The 24,846-nt window shown below is 41.1% G+C and overlaps 2 protein-coding genes across 2 annotated transcripts; one reads left to right on the top strand and one right to left on the bottom strand.

Moving 5' to 3' along the window:
• Window positions 1-706: 706 nt before the first annotated feature.
• Window positions 707-13,108, top strand: rrp1 (ribosomal RNA processing 1). The gene is made up of 16 exons (XM_084084897.1): window positions 707-910; window positions 1,622-1,704; window positions 1,809-1,866; window positions 2,560-2,645; window positions 3,749-3,810; window positions 4,199-4,328; window positions 4,714-4,778; window positions 5,527-5,741; window positions 6,182-6,300; window positions 6,604-6,701; window positions 7,697-7,716; window positions 7,842-7,991; window positions 8,544-11,284; window positions 11,759-11,926; window positions 12,166-12,232; window positions 12,568-13,108. The coding sequence occupies exons 1-16, from the start codon at window positions 784-786 to the stop codon at window positions 12,777-12,779; spliced, it is 4,401 nt and encodes a 1,466-aa protein (XP_083941023.1). The 5' UTR covers window positions 707-783; the 3' UTR covers window positions 12,780-13,108.
• Window positions 13,109-13,619: 511 nt separating this feature from the next.
• asnsd1 (asparagine synthetase domain containing 1) lies at window positions 13,620-16,494 on the bottom strand. Its single transcript, XM_084084068.1, has 4 exons — window positions 16,420-16,494; window positions 14,839-16,323; window positions 14,308-14,489; window positions 13,620-14,020 (listed from the first exon to the last, which is right to left on the bottom strand). Exons 2-4 carry the CDS (start codon window positions 16,252-16,254, stop codon window positions 13,762-13,764), a joined length of 1,857 nt encoding a protein of 618 aa, XP_083940194.1. The 5' UTR covers window positions 16,255-16,323; window positions 16,420-16,494; the 3' UTR covers window positions 13,620-13,761.
• Between the last annotated feature and the right edge of the window lie 8,352 nt (window positions 16,495-24,846).

The raw sequence follows: 24,846 nt of genomic DNA, 5'->3' as shown, positions 1-24,846 counted from the left end.
GTGTTGTTTTGTTTATTTTGTCAGATCATGAAAAAGGAGCAGCCTTGTAATCAGAATGGCCAAAGTCTTACATCTGTACATTTGCTGCTTACAACGTTTTGTAAAGCTGAATCAGATTTGCACTGTATTCCACTATTAAAGATTCATTTCTTAAATTAATTTGTCCAAATCTCACTACAGCAACCACCTCTATTTGAATCGAAAAATGAATGAATGACATGAATGTTGATCTAATCATATGCTTGTTGCTGTTGTTGTTGCTGTTGTTGTTGTTGTTGTTCATGATGATGATGATGATGATGATGATGATGATGATCATCATCATCAAATGAAAGAAATCACAAATAACACATACAGTACATACATTACATTAGAAATGCCATCAAAACAAATACAATTAAGGTACAAAAAACATGGAGGTTAGATAAAGCAAACAATAATACATATATAAATAAATAGTAAACAAACAAACAAACAAATATGTTATGGCAGGTTTTGAAGCTGAGATGGCTGCATCCATAACTCAAGCAAAGATTGACTCTTGGACTCAAGTAGCCTTTACTGCAAACTGAACGAGGATCTGTTAAACACTGCCATCTTGTGGTACTGTGGAGTATGACAGTCGACACGCACACAGATGCACGTGTGCGTGTCGTCATCTTTCAGCGCCGCGAGTAGGGGGAGAAAAAAACTATTGGAGGAAAAACGTGCGCAGCGAGGAGAGAGAAGTTGACTGACTCACTCCACTGAGAGAAAAGTGTCCCCACGTGAAGAGCTGGAGGCATGGCTCCTATACAAGAACCAGAGATCCAGTTCGCACAAAGATTAGCTTCCAATGAGAAGATCATCCGGACCAGGACCATCAAGAAACTGAGGAAATACATCACTGTGAGGTCGCAGTTAGGCAAAGGTAAGCTAACTTGTTCAGCTAGCTTCCCCTCCACAGCTAGCCACGTTAGCTTTGATCCGAGGGACTCACTGCCTGTTATCTTTAACAATAATAACTTGGAATTGGCTTTGTGAAAGAAAAAGGTTACTAAGAATGCCCGATGATTCCTTTGAGCACATTTGATATAATTGTCAATTTGGCAGAGACTTGACCTCACCAGTCTCATGCATGATGTGAATATTCAAATGAAGTTTACGTGTACATGTGGACTGTGGATGGGGGAGCATCTTCAGGTTTAAAGCCAGGCCTGCCAACATCCGACTTTGAGAATCAATGAGTATTTTAGAAACCCTTTTAACAGAGTAGATGTCATTTCCTGTGTTCTGGTGAATTGTGGGAGTTTGATACCTAGTTAAGGGTTAAGGAAAAATTACAATCAAGTCGAGTCCTCAAGGAGATGTGGTTGAAATCAAGGAAACTCCTGCAGAATCAAGGAGGGTTGGTTAAAGCAGAATAACCACTTAAACATGATACTCCCCAGTTAACATGTTCTATATTTTGTTGTTTGGTTATAGGTCCTAGTAATTGCTTTTATATGAAGTGTTTCCCCTGTTGTTAAGTAAGGTTACCACACCAAGTTACAGTACACACGTAATTGCCGGTAGACACGTTTTGCCATGTGAGTGGCTCTCTTCTGGCAGGTGTATTGATTGCAAGTTGTGTTGTGTGCAGCTGGATTCACGGATGAAGAGCTGCTCAAGCTGTGGAAGGGTCTATTCTACTGTCTCTGGATGCAGGACAAACCACTCCTGCAGGTACTGTATAGTGCCCCCCCCCCACCACACCACCACTGCATGCTTTCTCTTGGCCTTTTGAAGGTTTATTTTTTTTATTCACACACACTCGCTTTGGTCCTCAGGAGGAACTGTCAAACCACATCTCCTGCCTTCTGCACAACTTCCAAACAGTGGATGGCCGTAAGTTATTAAGACTGTCTTTTATGAAAATGTTTTAAAAGTTGAATTACATGATTACAATTTAAACGTTCATCAGACACACGGTGACTTATAAAGTGCAAGATCAGAGTAATTGGCATCAACCCTAGTGAGAAAATGACAGGGTGAACTGTCAAGCAAGTAGAGTTCAAATAAAAAATAAAAAATTTAGTGCTACAAAGTAACTAGGATACCAGGTGAACATCAAACATGTCTAAACAACATGCTGTCCTAATAACATAGTTGGCAGGGAGAAAAAAATCAAACGAGTAACCAAAATAATCTGTATATTATAACTAGCAATAGCATCTATCAAAAATAAGTGACAATAAGGGATACAAAAATGGAACTTGTTGGTCAACACCCAGTGTTTACAACTGGATGCAGACAGCAAATGTAAGTCAGTGAAGGAAGCACAGAAGGGGGAAGATGCAGGGAGGTTGAAGATGGTGCCACAGGTTTCTGGATCAGTTGTAGGGGTTTGAGGGAGCATGCCCGGAGACCAGCAAGAAGGGAATTTCAATAGTCAAGCTTAGACTGTGAATGATTGCTGCAATGTTTGCCTCTCCCAGATTGCACATTATAAATTTGAGCAGTGGAACACATTTTTTTAATTAATTAATACAATAGTAATTTGCGTCTCCGTTAATGCATGGATTGTGTTGTTTGTTGCAGAGCTGTTGTATCTGGAAACATTCCTTCAGACTGTGAAAAGAGAGTGGAATGGAATTGACCGGCTGCGAATGGACAAGTTCTTCCAGGTCAGTAGAGCTTGTATTTTGTTTATGGGGTTAAAGTGAAGTTGAACTTTGTTTGAATCTTGGATTGTGTAGCTACTTGGGCATACTATCCAAATGTATCTGTTACTTCTGTGCTCTGAGTGAGCAAGTGAAAGTAGCTGTTCCATTCACTATGTGGGGAAACATGTCTCAATCACACTTGGCATATAAACAAACACAAACTAGGGATGTCGGATATCATCCGCCTCCCGATATTATTGGCAGATAGTAGCATAAAAATCTAATATTGGAAGATATCGGTATCGGGTTTAAAAATAAATAAAACGATACTTTTTATTTTTTAATAAGTTCCAAGAGTTCTTACTGTATGGTGTGTGTGATATGAAATGTGACCTTACCAGAATTACAGTAATCCTTAATCATATTCCATCATATTCAAGGGCTTTTGGAGAGAAATTAGACAGACTCCAGTCACTTTCAAATTAGACCACTGCAGAGTGCAGGGGTGTGTGTCTGTGTCCAGCTGACACTTGTTGACGCTCGCTAATGATATAGGCATCAGAGGCAATTATGCTTCTGCACTGTCAAATAGGCCAACATCTAAGATTAGTGGGATTACGAAAAAGCCTGCCTACATCGGTATCGGTTGATATCTGTATCGGAAATTAGGAGTTGGACAATATTGGAATATCGGCAAAAAAGTAAATATCGAACATCCCTAACACAAACCTAGATAAACAATAATAGATATTAAAAGAGTTGCACTGACCAATCTATTTTGGTTGTGGTAAAGAACTTCTCAAGGGTAATATAACAGGATTATGTATTGTTATAACTGTACTAACAGAAGTTACAGATAAAGATGAATGACAATATTTTGACTTGTATCATGCCCAGGTAGTTAAATGACCCAAAGTTCAACATTACTTTAAGTGAAATAGTATAAAACCTTGAGAGGAAAACTGGTAACATGGAATCATTTTAAGCCTTCAGTATCATATGGTGTGTAAAAGTACAAAGCTTGTAACAAATATGCAGTAACAGTCTTAACAAGAAAGAAAGATGTTTAATTTGACACACACCTGAACCCAAATCCATTGTGTTCTTCTCTGTCTCTCTGGCAGCTGGTCCGCTTTGTATTCAGACAGACATTTGAGATGCTGAAGAAGACTAAGTGGGAAGCCAGGTAATTGTTTTGTGGCTAGAAAGGAAATTAATAAAAGTATATATTATGTGTGTGTATATTTGTATGTATCTATCTATCTAGAAAGCATCTTCCATTTTAGATTTTTGCGTTGGTTATTCAAAAATAGCAGATGTACAAGCTCACAGCACATCACTTGGTGCCACGCTGCGAGCTTGTACATCTGTAATTTTTGAAAGATCTTGAAAGTGTGAGAACTACTGATTTAGAAGGCATTTGTAGAATCGGCCTCAGGTCTTAATGGGTCAAGCCATATACTGTGTTCTTCCATATTACTGTTCATCCATAATCCATAATGCCTTATCAATTGCTTCCATCCATTGTTGAGCTGTGGTCACTGAGCATGTTGCCTGTCTACTCTGTTCCTCAGTGTGGTTTCCAAGTTTCTGGAGCTGCTTACAGCTCAGGTCTTCAGTATCGACGGTGAAGCGCCCGTTGGCCTCAAGTTACACACCCTGGACCTCTACTTGACTGAACTGGCTGGGATTGGTGCTGCCGAGGTACAACCAGGGAAACTTGACTTTGTATTTATTTTATTTGTTTAGGTATTTCACCTTTTAATTAGACATTAGTCACAGGGAAGAAAGACTGAGCATGTGTGAATTCAGCTTGTGTTAAAGCCATTTTGGATGTGAGGTTTTACCACAGCTGGTGTGGCGGTAGCTCAGTCAGTAGCGACACCTTGAACTCGAAGCTCTGCTTGATCTGAACTCTGATCTGGTACCGACCCGGGTTCAAGTCCCGCTTCTGGCCAGGACGGCGTGATGAGTGAAGCATCGGTCTCACACTAGAAAAAATAAACAAATAACCACAACTGGATCAAATAGGTCTTTTTAAGTTAATGAGTTGGTTTTCTACAAATGTGTTTTCCCTTTTTTTCCACAGCTCACAGCAGATCAAAATCTGACGTTCATCGACCCGTTCTGCAAAACAGCAGCCAAAACCAAGGAGTAAGTTTACATCAAATCCCACACCATGTACACAAAGATTCAGTCAGGATTGTTTTCTAAGCCAGGCCAAAGGCGTGGCCGATTCTAATCTCCGGCACCGTTAGCCCGATCGGCGTGAAACTGTACACACACTCACTCCCTGGATGCCAGAGAAAAACCTCTGGCCCAAATTGTTTACATCGGCCTGTTATAGCGCAACTAGGAGGAGGCTTATTTTGCGAAACACATTTTTTATTTTACTCGTACAGATTTTGTCAAACATCACGCAAATCAGTACGCATTATCTCTATAGTCATCATGTGATCAAGACGGATCTGTCCAATTTTTCATATTCCAACCTGATTGGCTTCCAAAGTTTGCAGGAGTGGCCCGTTTTGAACAAAATGCCTCAAATGCCTCATCATCAACACAGCGTCCGATTGCCGTGGTGTGTAACATTGCTGGCCCACAATAAGCTACCTGCCCTGGCGGAGACCTGTGCTCTGTGGAGCACATTTTTCTTAGTTTTACATGAATTGTCAGTGAAATATTTTCATCACATGAAACTTAAGTGAAGTAGACAAAAGCGGTTTAAGATAAACTGGTTTCATGCACACATAATCAATTCATTTTGTATTTAATTTTTATTTAAAAAAATGCGTTTGCAATGAAATGATGCAGTGGTAACAGAACAGCTGAAAACTGAATCTCCCCTGCGGGATTAACCAGGTTTCCCTTTCCCTCTTTGTCCTCTTTCCTCTCTGTTCAGTCGTGTCCTGCTTTCAGCCATTTGCAAGGAAATCTTCAGAACCATCATCGACCAGGCTCCGTTCGCTGTTCAGGACCTACTGAAGGAGATGAAAGCAGCCGGGGCCAAGGACTCTGACTCAGGACAGGCTTCTGAAGAAGATGAGGAGATTGAGGGAGAAGAAGTGCTGGAAAAGATGAAATCCCTCAAAAAAGCTGCAGGGAAGCAGCTCAATGGTAGGTCCCTATATCTAAAGTCTGGTGTTTACATTTTTTTTTTGGACAAACCAGCTGGGTCAAGGTCTCATTTGAAACTTATGTGCATACGAGAACATCCATACTGAAGGATACGTTTCCTTTATTTGCGCCGCGTATTGAGAAACGGACCTTCATTGCCTTCGGAGCTAGGCTCTGCTAGATATACCTTGATACGGACTACTGACATCTTTTGGTATGGAGAGCCATTTCCTCTTACGTAGGCACAGAACAGCGCCAAAAGATGACCGTCAGCTAACGTCTTTGTGGTGTGTTCAGCACACAATTTTTAGCTTGGCTGTCAGGATCTTTAGAATTCAGCTGCTTTATAACATTACCTGTGATTTGCTGTTAGCCTATTGGGCATAATATCATTACTCGGGAAGATGACTGAAATACTCTGGATATTGTTTTGGGTTTAGGCACTAAATCAAATGAGGATGAGGAGGATGACCTTGAGGAGGATGAATTTCTTCACTTGGAGGAGGATTCTGATACAGAGATACCTGATGAAGAGGAGGATATCGGACCTATACTTCAGGTGAATATTGCCTCGAGGATGAGATGCATCATTGCTGTATTTTTGTTTTGTTTTAATGAAAGCTGAATTTACATCCCTGTTACATCAAGAATGTCTCTAACCCTTTTGTCTCTTATCAGTAAAAGCAGAAGTACCACTTGAGCAAAAAACAATTTAGTGGGAAATCTGCTTTTCTTGCTTGTAGTAATTCATTTCTTGCCTGGTTGTAAACTTGAAGAATTTGGGTTGAATTTTCATGTATCCAATATGATGGCTAGATGTTATTAGATGCTTACACTATATGCTGCTGTATGTGTTTTGTAGTTTGACTATACTGGATTGGCAGACAAGCTTTTTCAGCTTGCCAGCCACAGCAAAACACCCAGCCACAACAGACAGAAACTCTACAAAATCATCAAAACGTGAGTAGATAAGATTAGCCTTTTTAACATGCATGCAGTCGGTTGACAAATTAAAAGAAAAACCTGAATAACTGAGTGCAGAAACATAATTTATGCAGATGCTTCCATACATGTTGTACAATTAAGCAATTAACATCCTATCATGCCATGTATACAAATATTTAGCAGGCCCAGTTGACCTCAATTTTGGATCAAGACGGCAAGGGAAATGCATTATATCTAAGCGACTATGAAAGACTTCATTAGACTGCTCAACTTGCTAGTATTTCAGAAGTGTTAATGACATCAGTGAATAGAAATGGTCATACATTGTCTACATAACTCAGATATATAATTAAAGAATTGTTGAATTTCATCATCTGTTATCTGTCACTTTCAAAATGTTGCACACTATGATTATCTACACAACAACTTTAGACGTCGTTATAGAGACGTATCCCCAAATGTCCACTGTAACGCCTCAACCCGACTCAAAGAATTGTGAAGGTTTTGTTTCAAAACTGCATCATTTCAACTAGATTTTGTGGTTAATTAATTTCTTTTAAACTCTTATTTGAACTTGACGTGACAGAAGAAACAAGTGATTGATCTTGCAACGTTACTTTACAATTGTATGAAAAACTGACTTTGCTGTATGATGAGCTGATGTGATTTAACAACAGTGGAGAGTCTCCCCTGTGAAATAATGGAGGGTGAAACCTGACTTGATATCTATGCATGACTTGTAGGTGAATCATGGATAACTTTTTAATGATTCGGAATTTGTGTTAAGCTCAGTTTTGATCAGACGAAAATCTGATTATACACAGTTCTTTAAAATGTGTGGCTGCGTGATGACCATCTTATTTGCTGTGCTGGGTCACATACAGTATTCACCTGCTCAATAACCCTGATCAATATTAACAATGTGTAGACTTTGATTAACACCCTAGCTGATTTCTCTTCTCTCCATCCTGTCTCCCTCACTCTGCATTTATTTGGATCCTTCATCCCAGGTTGCGTGACCTCAGCGAAGGTATGAACCCTTGATGATTCTTCATTATTTAATCACACAGCTGCTCTGATGTCCATCTAAGTTTGGTGTCTGTCACAGTCCTTTCTCTGTCAACATGTTTGCATTTGTGTGTGTCTCTCTCTAAGGTGTCTTCCCACAGGATGAGTACCCAGATGAAGTGTCTACAGATGAGGATGATGACCAGTTTGCCAGCAGGAGGAGAGTGAAGAGGGTGAAAAGGAGAAAAGGAGAGGAGGTAGAGGACACCAGAGGCCCTGCAGCCAAGAAAGCAAAAGGTACCTGACCTTCATATGGAGACTTTTATGAGATTAATGTAATGTTCAGCTGTGTTTATGTTTAACACTGTTACATCAAGAACCGGAAGTTATTGTTAAACAAAATGACATTTCCTACAGATTAAGGGTGCAATTTTGTATTCAAATAAACCAGTATTCGTCTAACCATGGACCAGGACCCAATAGAGATTAGGGCACGTACCACATGGGCTTTAATGCCTGACAGTGACAGTGAGAGTCCCTGGTGTGAGTCCCTGGTTTGATTCCCGGCCAGCCGGACCATTGCATTGCATGTCACTCCCCTACTCTCGATCTGTGTTTCCTGTCTCTCTCCACTGTGACAAATGAATGAATGAATTTTTAAAAAGTACCGTATTCATCAACCCATAAAGGTTTTGTAAAAAACACTGTGTATACTTCTGTGTTGACTGCTGTTCAGAACGCATGCCAAAGTACCTCTGAATTAGAAATGAAGTCTGGAAATTCTCAATTGTTGCATAATGCATTTGCAAGAGTTGAGTGTAACAGGGTCTTTACTTTTTTTTACACTAGGGAAAGAAAAGGAAGCGGCAGAAGCCGATGAACCAAACCAAGACTCTACAAAAGATGACGGTGAACCAGCAGCAGAATTGACTGTCACTAAAAAGAAGAAGAAGAAGAGAAAGCGAAAGAAGGCAGGGAAGGCAAAAAGTATAGGTGGAGAGGAGGCTGCAGAGACGAAAGCAATCAACACGGAGACGGAAGCACCGGCTGCGCTGTCGCCTCCAGCAGATTCTGCCACAGACGGACAGAAAGAAGCTGTGATGGAAACCTCCATCTCAGTCCTGGTGGAGAAGCCTTCGTCTGTTGTCAAAGTCACAGATGAGGCTACACCCACGGAAACGGAGGGCGAATCAGAAATTCTTCTGCCTTTGGAAGTAAAGTCAAAGAACGAATCTTCAGTTATGGTGACGGAGGAGCCCAAACAAAAAAAGAAGAAAGCAGGGAAGACAAAAAGTATAGGTGGAGAGGAGGCTGCAGAGACGAAAGCAATTAACGCAGACACAGAAGCACCGGCTGCGCTGTCGCCTCCAGCAGATTCTGCCACAGACGGAGAGAAAGAAGCAGTGATGGAAACCCCCATCTCAGTCCTGGTGGAGAAGCCCTCGTCTGTGGTGAAAGTCATAGATGAGGCTACACCCAATGAAACGGAGGGCGAATCAGAAATTCTTCTGCCCTTGGAAGTAAAGTCAAAGAACGAATCCTCAGTTATGGTGACGGAGGAACCCAACCAACCAGAGCCGCAGGCAACCAAGTTGAAGTCTCAGGACCAATCAGAAACACCGTCCAAGAAAAAGAGTAAGAGAAGGAAGTCAACTGTGAGCTCTGTGGACCCCAAGCCCAGTGAGTTGGCAGGGGATACATCTTCTACCCTTACCCAGGATGCCGTAAGGGCGACCGAACAGCCAGAGATCACCCCGGAGACTGATACTACCACCCCAGCCAAGAAGAAAAAGAAAGCTGAGAAGAAAGTGGAAGAGGCTGTAGGTGAAGTACAGGTGGAGGGGGAAAGTACAGGAGCCGAGATCACGTTAGTTAGTTGTGAGGCATCAACTGGCGAGACCACCATCACCTCAGTGGCAGATACTACAACCCCAGACGAGACCACCATCACCTCAGTGGCAGATACTACGACCCCGGGTAAGAAGAGGAACCGCAGGAAGAGCCTCAAGGTTGAAAAGAAGGCAGAGGAGGTTGAGGTGCAGGTGGAAGGTGAATGTGCCGGTGCTGCTATCACATCAGGCAATTGTGACAGTTCAACAGAAGACACCACAACACCACCAATAAAGACCCAGGGCAAGCAGGAAATAAAGACGACACCGGAAGAAGAAACATCAGGACCGGCAGCTGTTATCTCTGAGGCATCAACAGACGATACCATGACCACTGCACCAACAGATACAACAACTCCAGCTAAGAAGAAGAAAAATAGGAAGAGCCTCAAGGTCGAGGAGACAGCAGAGGAGGCTGAGAGCCAAGAACAAGTTGAGGGAGGAAATACAGCAGCTGAGATTATACCAATTATTTGTGAAGCCAAAACAGAAGATACCATAACAACGCAACTAAAAAAGAAAAAGAAGAAGAGTGAGCCAGAAGTAAAGATGACGCAGGAAGAGGAGTCAGAACTAGCACCTGTTATTTCTGAGGTATCAACAGACGATACCATGACCACTGCACCAACAGATACAGCAACTCCAGCTAAGAAGAAGAAAACTAAGAAGAGCCTCAAGGTCGAGGAGAAAGCAGAGGAGGCTGAGAGCCAAGTACAAGTTGAGGGAGGAAATACAGCAGCTGAGATTATACCAATTATTTGCGAGGCATCAACAGAAGATGCCACCATCGTCTCAGTGGAAGATACTACAACACCGGCTAAGAAGAAGAAAAATAAGAGTCCAGCTGAGATTATACCAATTATTTCTGAGGCATCAACAGAAGATGCCACCATCACCTCAGTGGAAGATACTACAACACCGGCTAAGAGGAAGAAAATAACACCGGCTAAGAGGAAGAAAAATAAGAACAGCCCAGCTGAGATGATACCAATTGTTTGTGAGGCATCAACAGAAGATGCCACCATCATCTCAGTGGAAGATGCTACAACACCTAAGAAGAAGAAAAATAAGAAGAGCGTCAGGGAGGCTCAAGAGGCTGAGAGTGAAGCTCAGATTGAAGGTGAGGTAGGAATAACGGAAGCTGAGATCACACCAGTTGGATCCAAAGCACCAACAGAAGATACCTCAACATTGCCACTAAAGAAGACCAAGAAAACAAAAAGCAAGCAGGACTTGAAGATGACACAGGAGGAGGATGTAACGGTTGAAACTCCACCTGCCGAAGAGCCCCCCACAGTCACCAGCACCATGACGCCAGTGAAGAAGAAGAAGAAACAAAAGGCAGCAAAGACTGAAGAGCCATTGGAAGAGGAGGAGGCAGCAACAGTTGGAGAAACAGCACAGGAAGTGGATGTAGAAGAAGCAACGATGGAGATCACCATGGCAACGCCAGTCCAGAAGAAGAAAAAGAAACTGAAAGCAGCGGCTGTCGGTGAGGTCGAAGATCCAGGTGATGCAGATGAGCCACCAGCTGAAGTTGAAGTGCTCTCTTCCTTTGTGAAAAAAGGCCAGAAAAAGATTAAAAGGAAGATCCCAGTGGTGATTGAATTTGAGTCCGATGAGGTACAGGCAGATCAAGATGCCATGATCAGCGGCTTGGCTGAAGAATCAGTTGTCGCAAAGAAGCCCAAACTGAACAAAGTGAGTGTTATGTTGCTAATGGGGATCAGGGGATGACTATTGGTGCTTTTACAATACATTTACACAATCAGATGTTTAACCCAAATGCCTTTTGGGAAATGTATGTTACTCCTCCCTGAAGGAGTGGCTTCCACTGAAACAGTATAAAAATCAGTGTCTTATCAAAAGCAAGTCAGATTCGACATTTGGCTTGGACGCGGAAAAATGAATTACGATTTGCACTGCAGTAAGTGCAAAAGCTTGTATTACACGATGTAATGATGATTATATTCCTGATGTGTTTATACTTGATGGGTAGGTTCATGTCAGTAATGTAATTTGTTGTTGTGTTGCTTGTGTTTCCTTTCCTTGGTTTTATTACCTGACTAAACCTGTCTGTGTGTATGTGTGTGATATCAATATTGACGAGCCTACTGTACCCTCTGTAACCTCAACGGCAGACCTTCTCAAGAGTGTTTTGTTTTGTGTTTTCAGGAGGAGCAGTCTACTCCACTCTGTGTTAAAAAGCTCCTGAAGAAGAAGAAAAAAGCTACAGCAGATTCAGACTTCATCAGTTTCCATAGCGACACCTTAATCCCAACACCGCTCTTTTGTAAGACCAAGGGAAAGGGACGCCCCAGCACACCACATCCTAGTAAAATGGTATGAGACAAATTCCACAGTTTTTGTCAAAGTATTTTGGCAGCGAGTGGATGTTGGTCATAATCGATACTACTGGGTGATGGATGTTTATGCATACATGCTTTTAAAATATGAATTACAGGTCTGGGATTGAAACTGGAAATGGTTTCCCTTTGAATAATTGATTGTACAATCTACAATTAAGCGTATTAATATTAGAATTGGTGTATGTATTCATTTTAAATGTCTTTGCTTCACAGAAGAATCTGTCTCCAAAATCTGATTCAAAGAAGGTGACCTTCGGCCTCAAGAACAATAAAACAGCTGGTTAGTACATTTTGCTGTCAGTAGACTCTCTGGGCACTCTTTAAAATGTCCCAGCGCAAATTTGGGTTGCACAAATATGCCTACAATGACAACCTTTTTTTTGTTAAGGCAATTATTAGTCTTTCATGGTGGAGCGGATCAAATTGTACTATTATAACTTCTCTCCTGTATCTTCATACTGTTTTCCTATCTGTCTCAGACTGGTAAAACAATACAACAGAATCTACTTGAAATAAACTTGCGTTTAGTAAACCTGTGAAGTGTAACTGACTACCTTGATTTAGAAGAGTGTTAGTCATGTGGTACTGATGTCCTCTCTCTTTGTCATGATGCAGAATTTAGGAAGACTGATCGCAGCCTGCTACTGAGCCCTGAGGGGATGTCAAGAGTGCCCTTTGACCCTGAGCAGAAACCCAGGTGCGGAGTATTGAAGAGTCCAGTTACATCACCCACTCATAGCATCAAAAAGACCCCCAAGGCCAAGAAATCCCTCATAACCCCCAAGAAGACTCCTAAAGGACGCCCCACAGCAGCCGATTTCTTCTAATCTAAACTTCGGTGATGGACTGTGATCGTAGAATAATGATCCTTTTAAGGGCTGTCCACACCAAGCACGAAAACTATAACGATAATTCTGTGACCATCCACACTGATGTTATAGTTGTAGTGAGGACTCTACCAATGTCCACTTGAGTCAGGACAATTTTTGAATATTTATAATTATCGTGCTTAAGCGGGCGGCCCATTATTCTGTTCTCAACCTTTTATTGTGAACAGTAAATGTACAGTGTCAGAAAAGATACATTATTTACAGGGATAATAGAAAGATTGTTTGTTTTATCTGATTTCCATGTTAATAAATAAGACTGAAACTCATTCCATTTTACTGAATCATTATTTACGCATATGTGGTTCACGTTACCAGTCATTATTTAATTCCATGTCTCAAGGTTCTTTATCGTCTGGATACTTCAACTCCTTGCAGTGGTAGTTATCTAGCAATTAAAAGCTTATTGTTGCTAAGGAGCACTTCACCCATTTTCAACTGTATCTTCATATAATTGGTTCTGACTAATCTGTCTCACTGGTGGGCTGTGGATGGTTCAGAAACATTTGATGGAGATTCCACGACAATAGAAACTACAGCCTCTTCCTGGAAAGTTGGCATACTGAAAGCCATTGTCGACATGCATTAATAAAATAATCTTGTCTGAAATGACCAAACCTGCCTACCGCCATTTTATGAGCATTACGGGGACAAATTATACATGAAAATGGCTGAAGTCCTATAAGTTTACAAAGTACTGGGAACATGTATGGAATGCATTGATAAGTCTACCTCCCCATTTGGTTTGTTCCAGCCTAATATGTTCATAAAAAAAGACACTTACGGTTTGCAATCTTTATTATACTGTACATAATGAAAAACACATTTTGACATCCAAGGTTCTATGGAGTCCAACAGTAAATGTCACATTTATGTTAAGTATGGTTTTAAACATTCAATAGGTTTTACAATGGGACTATGTTCAAACCATTGAATCTATCTTGTTGAGTCTGTTACACTTGTCAGAGGCCTTCTCATGGCCGTTCTCCAGCTTTGCAATGCGGGAGCCAAACTGCATGGCCCTCTTGGGCAGTACAGCTGAATGACTAAGCCCCAGCTCCTTGGCTGCTTGTCTCAGGAGAAGTTTCTCTCCAACGCCCCGTGGCAGGGACAAATCAGCCTTCTCCCACACAGGCAGGGAGTTCAGGTAGCTTACCACTTCCTCATCCAGGTAGGGGAACCTAGAGGGTAGACAGGAATATCAAATTACTTGAACTTGAATCCCTTGAACCTGGCAATGGGCTGATTAAAGGAGCTGAGATTAGTCTGCAGATTTGCGTAAAATAATCATTTATATGGAAAATACATAATACTTATTTATACAACACTTGAAAAACTCAAATCAAACAAATACAGGGCTTGTTGGCTCTTGTATTGTTCTCTGGTGTACTGGGCTTTGTTTAATAAGCAGCTGTACTTGAAATGTACTCTGGTCAAGAATATCAGCCTAAAGTGTAAAAACACGTACCGTGCTTCTTTTCCATGGTCTCCTATGACCCTGTCATCTCGGCCCAGATTCCTTGAAGAGATTCTGCCTAGCTCCATGGCCAGCTCCTGGATTAGTCCCTCGTGCCCCGACATCTTAAATCGGACTCTGTGCCTGGAGTAACCTGCTAGCTGCTCATCTGCCCCAATGCCTGTTAAGATGACCTGTAGTCATAAAATAACAACACAAAAGCAAATGTATTTGATAGTTGAAGAAGAAATCATGTTGGAGTCTTCTGGAGGTGTTACATTCATGATTCAATAAAGACCCACCCCATTCAGATGCTATCAATGCGTTGAATGGAACATTATCACCCCCTGTGATAGGAGATGCCCGCTAGAAAACTCCATACACTTGTACCAACTCCCTTTCCTCCACTACCAAGCTTCTATTCTAGGCATTCAGACTAATTTAATAGCACAAGTGTTTGTTACATCAAAGCCTGTGCGTTGGCAATTAGCTCTCTGTAACTTTAGTTTGTGGAAAGTGACACATTTGACTAGCGTAATTCACCTTGGCTGATGAAGTGAAGGCCGTCTGGTAGTCATTCTCCGCGATGACACCAGTCCCTCTGGCCGCAAACCACACAGCACAACCAATGCTGTCGTCAAGCACTGTGTCCAATGGGTACACCAGGTGACAGATGCGCTCCTGACGCATTTTCTGAAGCTCCTCCTGAGTGATGTTGATTTCGACAAAATTCCATCGTCTCTCTGGATTTAGGTCCTTAAGTTCATTGAGACCGTCTCTTCCGGTAATCCTGTCTGGAACATCAAAGGGGCATCTAGAGCTCCGATCACCAGCTGAGTCAGTTACATCGTCTGTGGGCTGCTTTTGCTTTTTGGGTTTCTTTGTGGACCCTTTCTGCGCCTTTGGCTCCCGCAGTTTAAATGCTACATTGAGGAGGTCTATTGGTTGGTCAGCTGGTATGTGACGGTCAGCCAAAGCAGCCAGAATCATTGAGTCTATCCCCCCTGAGAACAATATAGCAATTGTGGCTTGCTTGTCAGCAGGAGATGAATTATCATTCGCCCTAAAGGGGAGACAATGGACACGACGCCTTACTGCCTCACTCAGCAAACGAATAAGGCTGTTCACCTCCTTGCTCTTCTCTCTGCTTGTTAGCAACGCTTCCAGTTCCTCAACAGATGGATGTGAACTTGGAGGAACTTCTACCTCATCTAATGACTTGGGGACTGATGTGTTAAGTGGGCAGACTGGCGAGGTGAGGACGAGGCCTGCTTGGTTCATCACCGCGGTGCAGCTGCTAGGGAGAAGCTCCAATTTAATTTCATGACAAGCAGAGGGGAGTTCCCTTCCTGCACAAGCCCAAGGATAGAGCTCAAAGGTCAGGGTGCGAGTGTCTGCAATCGCCTTTAGATCAATCCTATAAACACCAGCAGCTGGGACCTCCTGCCATATGGATTCACTGGGACCAGAGGTGTGAGCTGCTACAGATGTCAGTGTCAGGGCATTCTCGTCAACATCAAACCGCCAAAGCAGACTACGCCTGCCAAAGAAATCTCTGCCAAACCAGAGGTACTCTCCATCCTGTTGGTAGTAGATGAACGCCCAGGGTCCCTGTATAGGGGACAAGAGGGACAGAATGTCTGAGGGACTGTTGCAGGCCAATAGTTGCTGATGCAGCACCTCGGTGTCATTCTCTTCTGGTCTCACTGGCAAGCCTCCAAAAACCTCCCCATTCCACAACAGCACGTCCCCTGAACTGTCTTGGACTGGCTGAGGGGTGAGGTGGCCCCGCATGTGAAGTACGTGGGCAGAGAACTGGCATTGATAAAAGGAGTTTGTGCCGGATTTAGTGACATCTTGACTGCAGTCGGGTCCTCTTCTTCTCAAGTGTTCATAAATCGTCTTGTCCAGCAGGTGCTGATCAGGCGACAGCCTCAGCAAACAAAATATCCCACACATGGCTGCCGTGAAGGTCTCTCAGATGACTTTACATATCCTGGAATTCCTTTTTCATGGTGTCCAGTTCCTCTGGGGACAGAGGATGTTATGCATTAGTAATGATAGTCACTTTTTATAATAAGGTCCATTTAAAAAATAAAAGTCAGAAGGATCTTTCAAACTTACTTTTGCTTGAACTAAGTGTTTGCCCTCTGTCTGCCATAAAGAATATGTTACTGTTACGCTGCTGGATGTAGACTTTCTGGGAAGGAAGACACCAGAAAATGCATTTACTAATCAACTTAAACTGCCCCCTCATTCACTTTGTTTACATTACATTTCATCTCATACTTCCCATTTCGGCTGGTTTAGAACGTAAGCTAATTACCAAAATAGAATATTGTTTGCTAATGTTATAATCAAGGCTGACAACACTAAAGCAGTGCCTCCAGTCTGCAGGTTTTCAGAACCTTTTGATCTGAAAAAGTAAATAATACATACTTTGTTTATAACTACTTTATAAACAACACACTCACCCTGTTCTTCTTCAGATTGGAGAGCTCATCGACTAGAACTTTCTTCTCATTGATCTGCAGGGACACAATCAAACACTCTTATTAACAATCGGACTCGGTTAATAACAAAGAATACAAGCTCACATGTGAGCTGAGCTAGACGTATACTTTGCTCCGTAGGCATCCCTATGCGCTAGCCCTAGAATGTCTGTGATCTTACATACATTTCATGTATTCCAAATACACAGTCATAACCCTCGTCGACGCGCTGTGTAGTGACGATCTGCGCGGCCATAAAAGTGCTCTAAACTCCGTCTGTACTCACCCAATAATTAATTCCTAAGACTTGGAGTCATATTTTGTCCTCTAGTTTCATATCCATTTTTAAGTTCTGCCAGAAAACGTGTGTTTAGTGAAATATCTCCACTTTTCCACGAGCTGCACACGGACCAGTTCACGTTACTTCAGTCGAGGGGCCCGGGAATGAGTGCAGGACTGAATATATGTAAACTTCCTTCAGGACGCACAAATGTTTGGGACACACAATTGGCAGATGTAGTGATTCATTACCCCGCACCAATCACAAGCACCTGTCAATTGTGTTCCCCGTTCGTTTGTGCTTCCCTGTGTCAATTTGTTATGACGTTTTAAATTTGGTCCTTCACTCAAGTCCGTGCCCCTCGCCCGTACAGAAAGTCGTCCGTGTGCAGCTCGTGGAAAAGTGGAGATATTTGACTAAACACACGTTTTCTGGCAGAACTTTCAAATGGATATGAAACTAGAGGACAAAATATGACTCCAAGTCTTAGGAATTAATTATTGGGTGAGTACAGATGGACTTTAGAGCACTTTTATGGCCGCGCAGATCGTCGCGTCGACGAGGGTGATCTATGAATGTGTATTTGGAATACATGAAATGTATGTAAGATCACAGACATTCTAGGGCTACCCTATGCGCCTGTTTCCCTGGTCAACAACAAACAAACAAAAAGCAGATTAAAAACACTCATGTTACCTTTTTGTTGAGTTCTTCCTTGTAGGTAGACTCAGACTGTCCCTCACAACAGTTGTCGTCAGACATCTTCCTCCACAGACACAGTTGATTCAATTCAAATCAAAGTGTAATGAAAAGCGTGCAGCCTGCTAGCAAGATGTAGCAACATTGTAAACAATACGCATGGTTGACAGTTAAAACACTTCTGGGTCAGCCCCAGTGTTGCCATACTTTGCGAGAGAAATAAGCAACCAGGTCTAGGAAAACAAGCCCAAAACGAGCAACTTATTAGGCCACATGAGCACTTGTTTGAAAATTATACTTTAGAAACAAGCCCTAAAAACCGCAACCCGGCTTTACAAGCAACAAGCAACAAGTGAACCAACAGAAAACAAGCTTATTATAAGCGGACATGGCAACCCTGACTGTAAAAACACTTCTGGGTCAACCCCGCCCCCCTCTTTTATTTGCTGCCCTCACCTGGTCAAGTCAAGTAGGTACATTTTAATCACAAAGCACATTAAAAATATGTTAGCCACAATGCTGAGGAGAACCATATTATAACTCTATATTGAGGAGAACGGGGTAAGTCAAGCCACTGGGTAAGATGAAACTGAACCTGATTGATTGATTGATTGATTGAATACTTTATTTAGAAATTTGCAGAAAAAAAGCACATGAAAGTAGGCTACAGTTTAAATACAAGGTCAACTAACTAACCCATGAAAGCCTAATGGCTTGTTTCAAATGGGGTCCCCATGTACTCAATTCATAGTGAAAACCGGTCCATGTTTCAAGGAATCCAAAATCATATGCAAAATCTATAAATTTATGTGAATAATCATATTATTATACACAGTGAATTATATAATAATCCAGATTTCATCACACATCACCAGTTAATGAAAGATCAACTTGTAGTCATAGTAGCAGTGGTGGAAAAAGTACTCCAATTTTTTGTATCAATACTGCCATGCAGAAAGTAACACTCAGTTACAAGTAAGTAAGTCCGGAATTAAACGTTTACTTGAGTAAAAGTGCAAAAGTATTGGTATCAAAATGTACTTAAAGTACCAAAAGTAGAAAGTACTAATTATAAAGAATGTCCCGTTTCACAATAGGTTTTCAAATGTATAAAATGTATAGAAATCTTTTGAAAATAGCAGATCTACAAGCTCACAATGAGTCGCATCTCGAGGCATTGTGAGCTTGTAGATCTGCTATTTTCAAATGGTCTAAATGTATATAGGTCTGAAGTGGTTAATGTATGTTTTGTAATAATACTCAAAATGTACAAAGTAAGTAGTAACTAAAGTTTTCAAATGTAGTGGAGTAAAACAATATTTTCCTTTGAGATGTACTGGAGTAGAAGTAAAATTATTGAAAATTGGAAGTACGCCAGTAAAGTAAAAATACCTAAAAATTGTACATAACTACAGTGCTTGAGTACATGTACTTAGTTACTTTACACCACGATCGTCTGAATTTTATTGCGCTCCTGAAATAATGATTCCTGTGACTGAGGGGGAGTATAGGTGATTGTAAGGTGGTAGCCTATCACACATCAGGTACAGTATGATAATGAAAGATCAACTTGAAGTCATACAGTAGCCCAGATGTGATATTTGGTCTGTCCTGCTGTCTGTGTACCATTTATTTATTTGCTCATCTTCAGATTGTGGCAAGAAGAGCCTAAATCAGTGCAATCAATGCAAATTACAGGTTATTTTTCTTTTTAAATTAGTGTACACCACATGGCTTTTTAATACAGCGTATGAAGAGATAAAAGCTGTGTTTTTATTCATTTTGACCAAATATTGTGGAAATACTATGAATATTATAGAGTGGGAACATGAGCTTTTTTTGCATGATCAACTTGACCACACTGGGGGTAAGTAAAGGAAAAAGTTATCAATAATTTGTGAGCTACACACATGTATCGATACATTTAAATAATGATTTAGAGATGAGTTTACCCCCTCAGTGTAATCCTGATATCAGAAGAGAGTCTGAGTACAGTATAGTCTTAGTCTGTAGTTCAATCTTTTTGACAGGATCCAGTGGGCCCTGGGCAGAAGCTGAGAGCTGTCTACAGTGGTTCATAAACCTTTTAGCTCGAGACCCAAAAGAGTAATTTGATGTCTCCCCGGGACCCAAACTTGTGAAAATAGCAGATCTACAAACTCACAGCGTGTCAAGTGGTGTGAGCTTGTAGATCTGCTATTTTCACTATTCCTTAAAAAAAAATCTTGTCATAATTGTATTGCTGATATATTGCTTTTTTTCCCTTTCTAATTTATGTATTTCTTTGATTTTTGTATTTATCTATGAAATTCTTTTGAAAACTGTTGGAATTCGTTTTTAATTTATGGAAAATCTTTTGAAATAATAATAATTAAAAACAAAATGTAGGAATAAAAAAAATAAACATGGGTCTGCGACCCCCAAATGGGTCCAGACCCACTGTTTGGGAACCAGTGGTCTATCATGCATCTCTTATGTCTCGTTTTCGTGTGTGTGTGTGTGTGTGTGTGTGTGTGTGTGTGTGTGTGTGTGTGTGTGTGTGTGTGTGTGTGTGTGTGTGTGTGTGTGTGTGTGTGTGTGTGTGTGTGTGTGTGTGTGTGTGTGTGTGTGTGTGCGGACGTGAGGGCGTGCATGCGTGAGGGGTATTACTCTGTATTTTGACAGTATTTGTTCAGGCAAGGGAAAGTGTTATTTATTTACTCCAAGCCGGTGACCCTATGGACATTAGCTTGCTTGCTACTATCAGCTTGTTCTTTTTTGGTATAATTACACTGATTCAGTAGACAAGAAGAAATCAACAACTGGTAAGCTGAGAATATACCCTACTGATACCATGTGGATCTCTCAGTCCAAATTGTTGGTCAAACACGTTCCTAAAACTGCAGTGTGTAACGCAACAGAGACAAACAGACAGAGACAAACCCGTACGTGTCCCTGAGGTCTCCTGTTGGCTTGCTGCCCAGTGACCTGTGGTGTATTCAGTATTGATCTGGAACAGCTGTAGTGATGTTTACCCTCTGGAAGGGCTGTCATTTTGCTGTGGTGGCCACTGGTCAGGTCGTTCCTGCCAGACAGTGACCTTTGATGTTTATCCTTCATCGGCTGAGTGAGAAAAGCAGCCAGGTGGCCGCACATCAGCGCCTTATGTGCTGTGGTCGAGACAGATATAAACCTGTGGGACGGTGTTGTGTTCTAAAAGTGACCTAAGGTGAATATTAGCATCATTGTTGTTTCTATCACTGGTGGTAGGTGGGTGACCGATTGCTCAGATGTAATGGTTACTTTAATGGCATCCAATGTCAACGTTCTTCGATGGAGATGTTGAGGGAACATTTTTCAAAAATATCAGATCCACAAGCTCACAGCATATCCCATGTAGGTTGACTATTTAAAAAAAATAATATATATTATTATTGTTTTTTTATAGGGGGCTTAAGTGGTTAATCAGTAATCATGGCCAAAACTGTCTGCTCTATTTGTTTCCCTGCAGGTGAGATCCAGGCCTATCTCTGCTTGTGTCTTCCTTGGTTGTGGTTGGTGTATGTGTGTCACACAAATAAAGCTGCGGTGGTAAGTCATGCCTGTATTTTTGTCCTGGAAGTATAAATTTAGCCGACGTAAACAGACGTGTTGTTCTAAAAAGGATCCCATCAGGAAGGCATACCTCGGGGTCATGTGACTGCAAAATGACAACACGGGCCTGACCACTGATGACAGTTTCCCCGCGGCCAGCCTGACACACCAGCCCGCTAATAGAGCCGCAGGTAATCTGTTTTTACCTCCTCAATAGGTGCAGACTTTCAAACAGCCCAGTGTACACCGTAATCCCTGAATGGGTGACAATGGCCGAGGGATATCTATTGTTATCCCAAGGCTCAAAATATTTGCACATCAACAAAGTTACTTGTCGGGTCTGTCACTGTACGCTGGCTCATTTCCTTGAACAATGGGCTTGTTTGTAGCTTGTGGTCGAAAGAATCTAACCATGTGTTCGGTAACCAGGTGTCAAAAGAAGGTAATCAGATTCACCTTCTGTTTTTATGTACAGACTGAATGTTGTCAGGAATCTTTTTAGGACACCAACCGAGCAACATGGATTTGGAATGCAAAGTAAAATAACACATTTCAGGACTGTGAATTCACTGGGTTGTTTATGTTATGTTAAAGGATTATAACTACGTCATACAGCATGTAAATAGATGACACTGTAATCTATCACTGTTACGTGATGCAGGTGGTATTGGGTTACACGACCTGAAGATTGCATTTAAGGATTAGAATGATTATTAATGATTCAAGCCAATGACTCATGCCATGAATAATTCTAATATTGCCATGCCAGAAATCAACATGTTCCTCATAGTTGAATGGAAGATGTTAGGACTCAGTGCAATAAAGCTTTTGCTCAAGGTCTAAGGGCTCAGTACAACTTCATATATATATTTTTTATATAAACGTTTAACATGTCCTTTCAAAACTTGTCCAATGTGCATTTTATAATAATTTAAACGCTATGTTATTTTATAGCTATTCAATACTGATCAAGATTGACACAGACAACTTAACAGGAATTAAACCTTCAACTGTTGAAGTATTGGACAGTCTCTGTAACCAGTAGATTAACTTCCAACCGTAATGTATCTCTCAGTGTTTCACTTCATGTTGCAAAGCCAACTATTGTTTGAGAGTTGTGCAATGCTAATGTTGTAAATCCCTTGAAAACCCAAGCCTTAATCCAAATATGTGCAAAAAAGGCTAGCCTTGCCACTGGACACCAAAAGATGGGACATTCACTCTAAAATATATTGAAAAAATATTGATACTCTTGTTCAATAGTATGTCTAGTGAAATCCGATTTTTTTTTTTGAGTTGTACATGGTTTGTTTATGTTGTAAATATTATAAATAAAACAGACATTTAGCAAAAACACCACTTTCTGTCTACAGGTCTTGGCCTTTAAGAGTCTGAAGGCCTATAAGTATAATCAACACTCAAAAATATTCTTTGCACTTTGATTAGTGTAAAGGTATTGTCTGTAATGAATGTTTGTGACAACAAGGAGGCATGAGCAGGCTCTGTTTCAACATGTCTTCCTGATTCAACATTCTGATGGGCCTACAAAGAAATTGTGTGTGTGTGTGTGTGTGTGTGTGTGTGTGTGTGTGTGTGTGTGTGTGTGTGTGTGTGTGTGTGTGTGTGTGTGTGTGTGTGTGTGTGTGTGTGTGTGTGTGTGTGTGTGTGTGTGTGTGTGTGTGTGTGTGTGTGTGTGTGTGTGTGCGCGTGCGTGTGTTCGCACTGCATGTATGCGTGCATGCAAGCGTGTGTGCATGTGTGCTTGTGTTTTACTTGTTGGGTAACATTTGTGAATCTCCAGCTGTTGTGAAACAGCAACTATGGGCAAGAGGAATGATCAGCTTTCATTAGAGTAGCCAAGTAACTGCTTGATCCCCTGTTGGCTTGGCTGGGCAATGGTCTCACATCAGATCCTAATATAAAATCCCCAGTGTTTTTCATTGAAACCAAATGGACCCGTAGGAGTGTAGAGGTCCATTTGGTTACATTTGTACACAGAGTTACAAATGGATAAATGAATACTGAGGATTTTACTGTGTAAACAATTTCTGAATGTTGAATAACCATATAAATAAATAGATGGATAGACAGTAAATCAAATAGATATAAACTAATCTATTTATTTATTGCATAATCAATGGCTGCTCCACTGTTGCTCAATTGCTGCTACACTGCTTTAACTGTATCATTGCACATTTGAACTCAATGATTAGTGTTGGTTCTACATCTTTTGTATATTTATTTTTAATCTCTTATGTGTATATTTAGTTTTCTTACTATGTTTTCAGCTCCTTGTTTGTCTATGCTGTGTGTAGCCTATACATACTTTTCTTTTAACTTTGTTTTGTATTTCAGTTGTCTTGGTCTGCATTGTTGAAAGCATACAAGGAGGCATTCCATTCCATTCCACTACCTACTGCAATTGTTGCATTTGACAAATAGACTTGAACTTGAAACCGGAACATAATAATGTAGGCAACAGACATTCATGCTGCTGAGCAGGCCTACACAGAGGATATAAATAGGGAGGAACCAAAAACATCTTGTGTCTCTCAAATCCATATACAAAAGGAAAGGGAGTCATTTTGATAGACAATAAACCCGCTGGGACTGGATCTGGATTAAATCAAGGTCTGAATAGCCTGCCAGGAATATTGAGCAATGCAACCATTGGCCTACATAACAATGTAGTACTGCATCATCATATAAACAACAAAGAACTCGAAACAGGGCTAAGGTTTGGTGCTTTTTTACTCACCAGAATTCTAAACTTGTGGGGGCATTATTCATAGCAGCCTGTTGCATCAAACCCCATACCATCCATCTCAACTTACATTGTACAGTAGGCCTAAGCCTCTTTTAAGTTAGCTGTAGGTTACCTGTATATGCCATCATAATGTGAAGATTGAAGAGAAATATATCAGTGACCCAATGTTTGTTGTTACTTCTCAAGGATGTACACCAAAGGACGCTCGTGCACATAACTTGTAATTAGGGCTGATGATTCCCATCTGTTGACATAGATGGACAAATGCAAGTCATCGGCATGTGTGCTTGTAGAATCTTTGTTCACTTCAAAGCTGGATTGTATGTGGGTGGGTACACACAGAGTTACACCTTTAGTTGGTGAATCCATGGTCAAGGACAAGTCATATTTATTGCTAAAAATAAATTGTTCACGTTTCGTTTTGATGGCAGCTTTGTAGCTACTGTATGTCATCATGTCAGTTACAGTTTGGTTAATAATCAACACTTTGCACCATATATTTGTACAGCATTGTTAATGTTTACAGTATGTAGGCTATAGAGCTACTTCTCAGAAACCTAGACAAAGGATGGAAACAATGGCAGAAAAGAATTCAACTAAATTCAGATTCAAATGAATATAACTACACATGAGATCACATAAATCACCTAGCCACAGTGCTAGCCACAGTGCCTATAATTTCAACGCCTAAAGTAAACAAACTCTTCTACAAATGTAAATGTAAATACAGAGTTACAACA

This window comes from Gymnoscopelus microlampas (genome assembly GCF_963454915.1).
Source record: "Gymnoscopelus microlampas genome assembly, chromosome: 17".
Lineage (NCBI taxonomy): Eukaryota > Metazoa > Chordata > Actinopteri > Myctophiformes > Myctophidae > Gymnoscopelus > Gymnoscopelus microlampas.
This window is presented reverse-complemented; position numbering and strand designations above follow the sequence as displayed.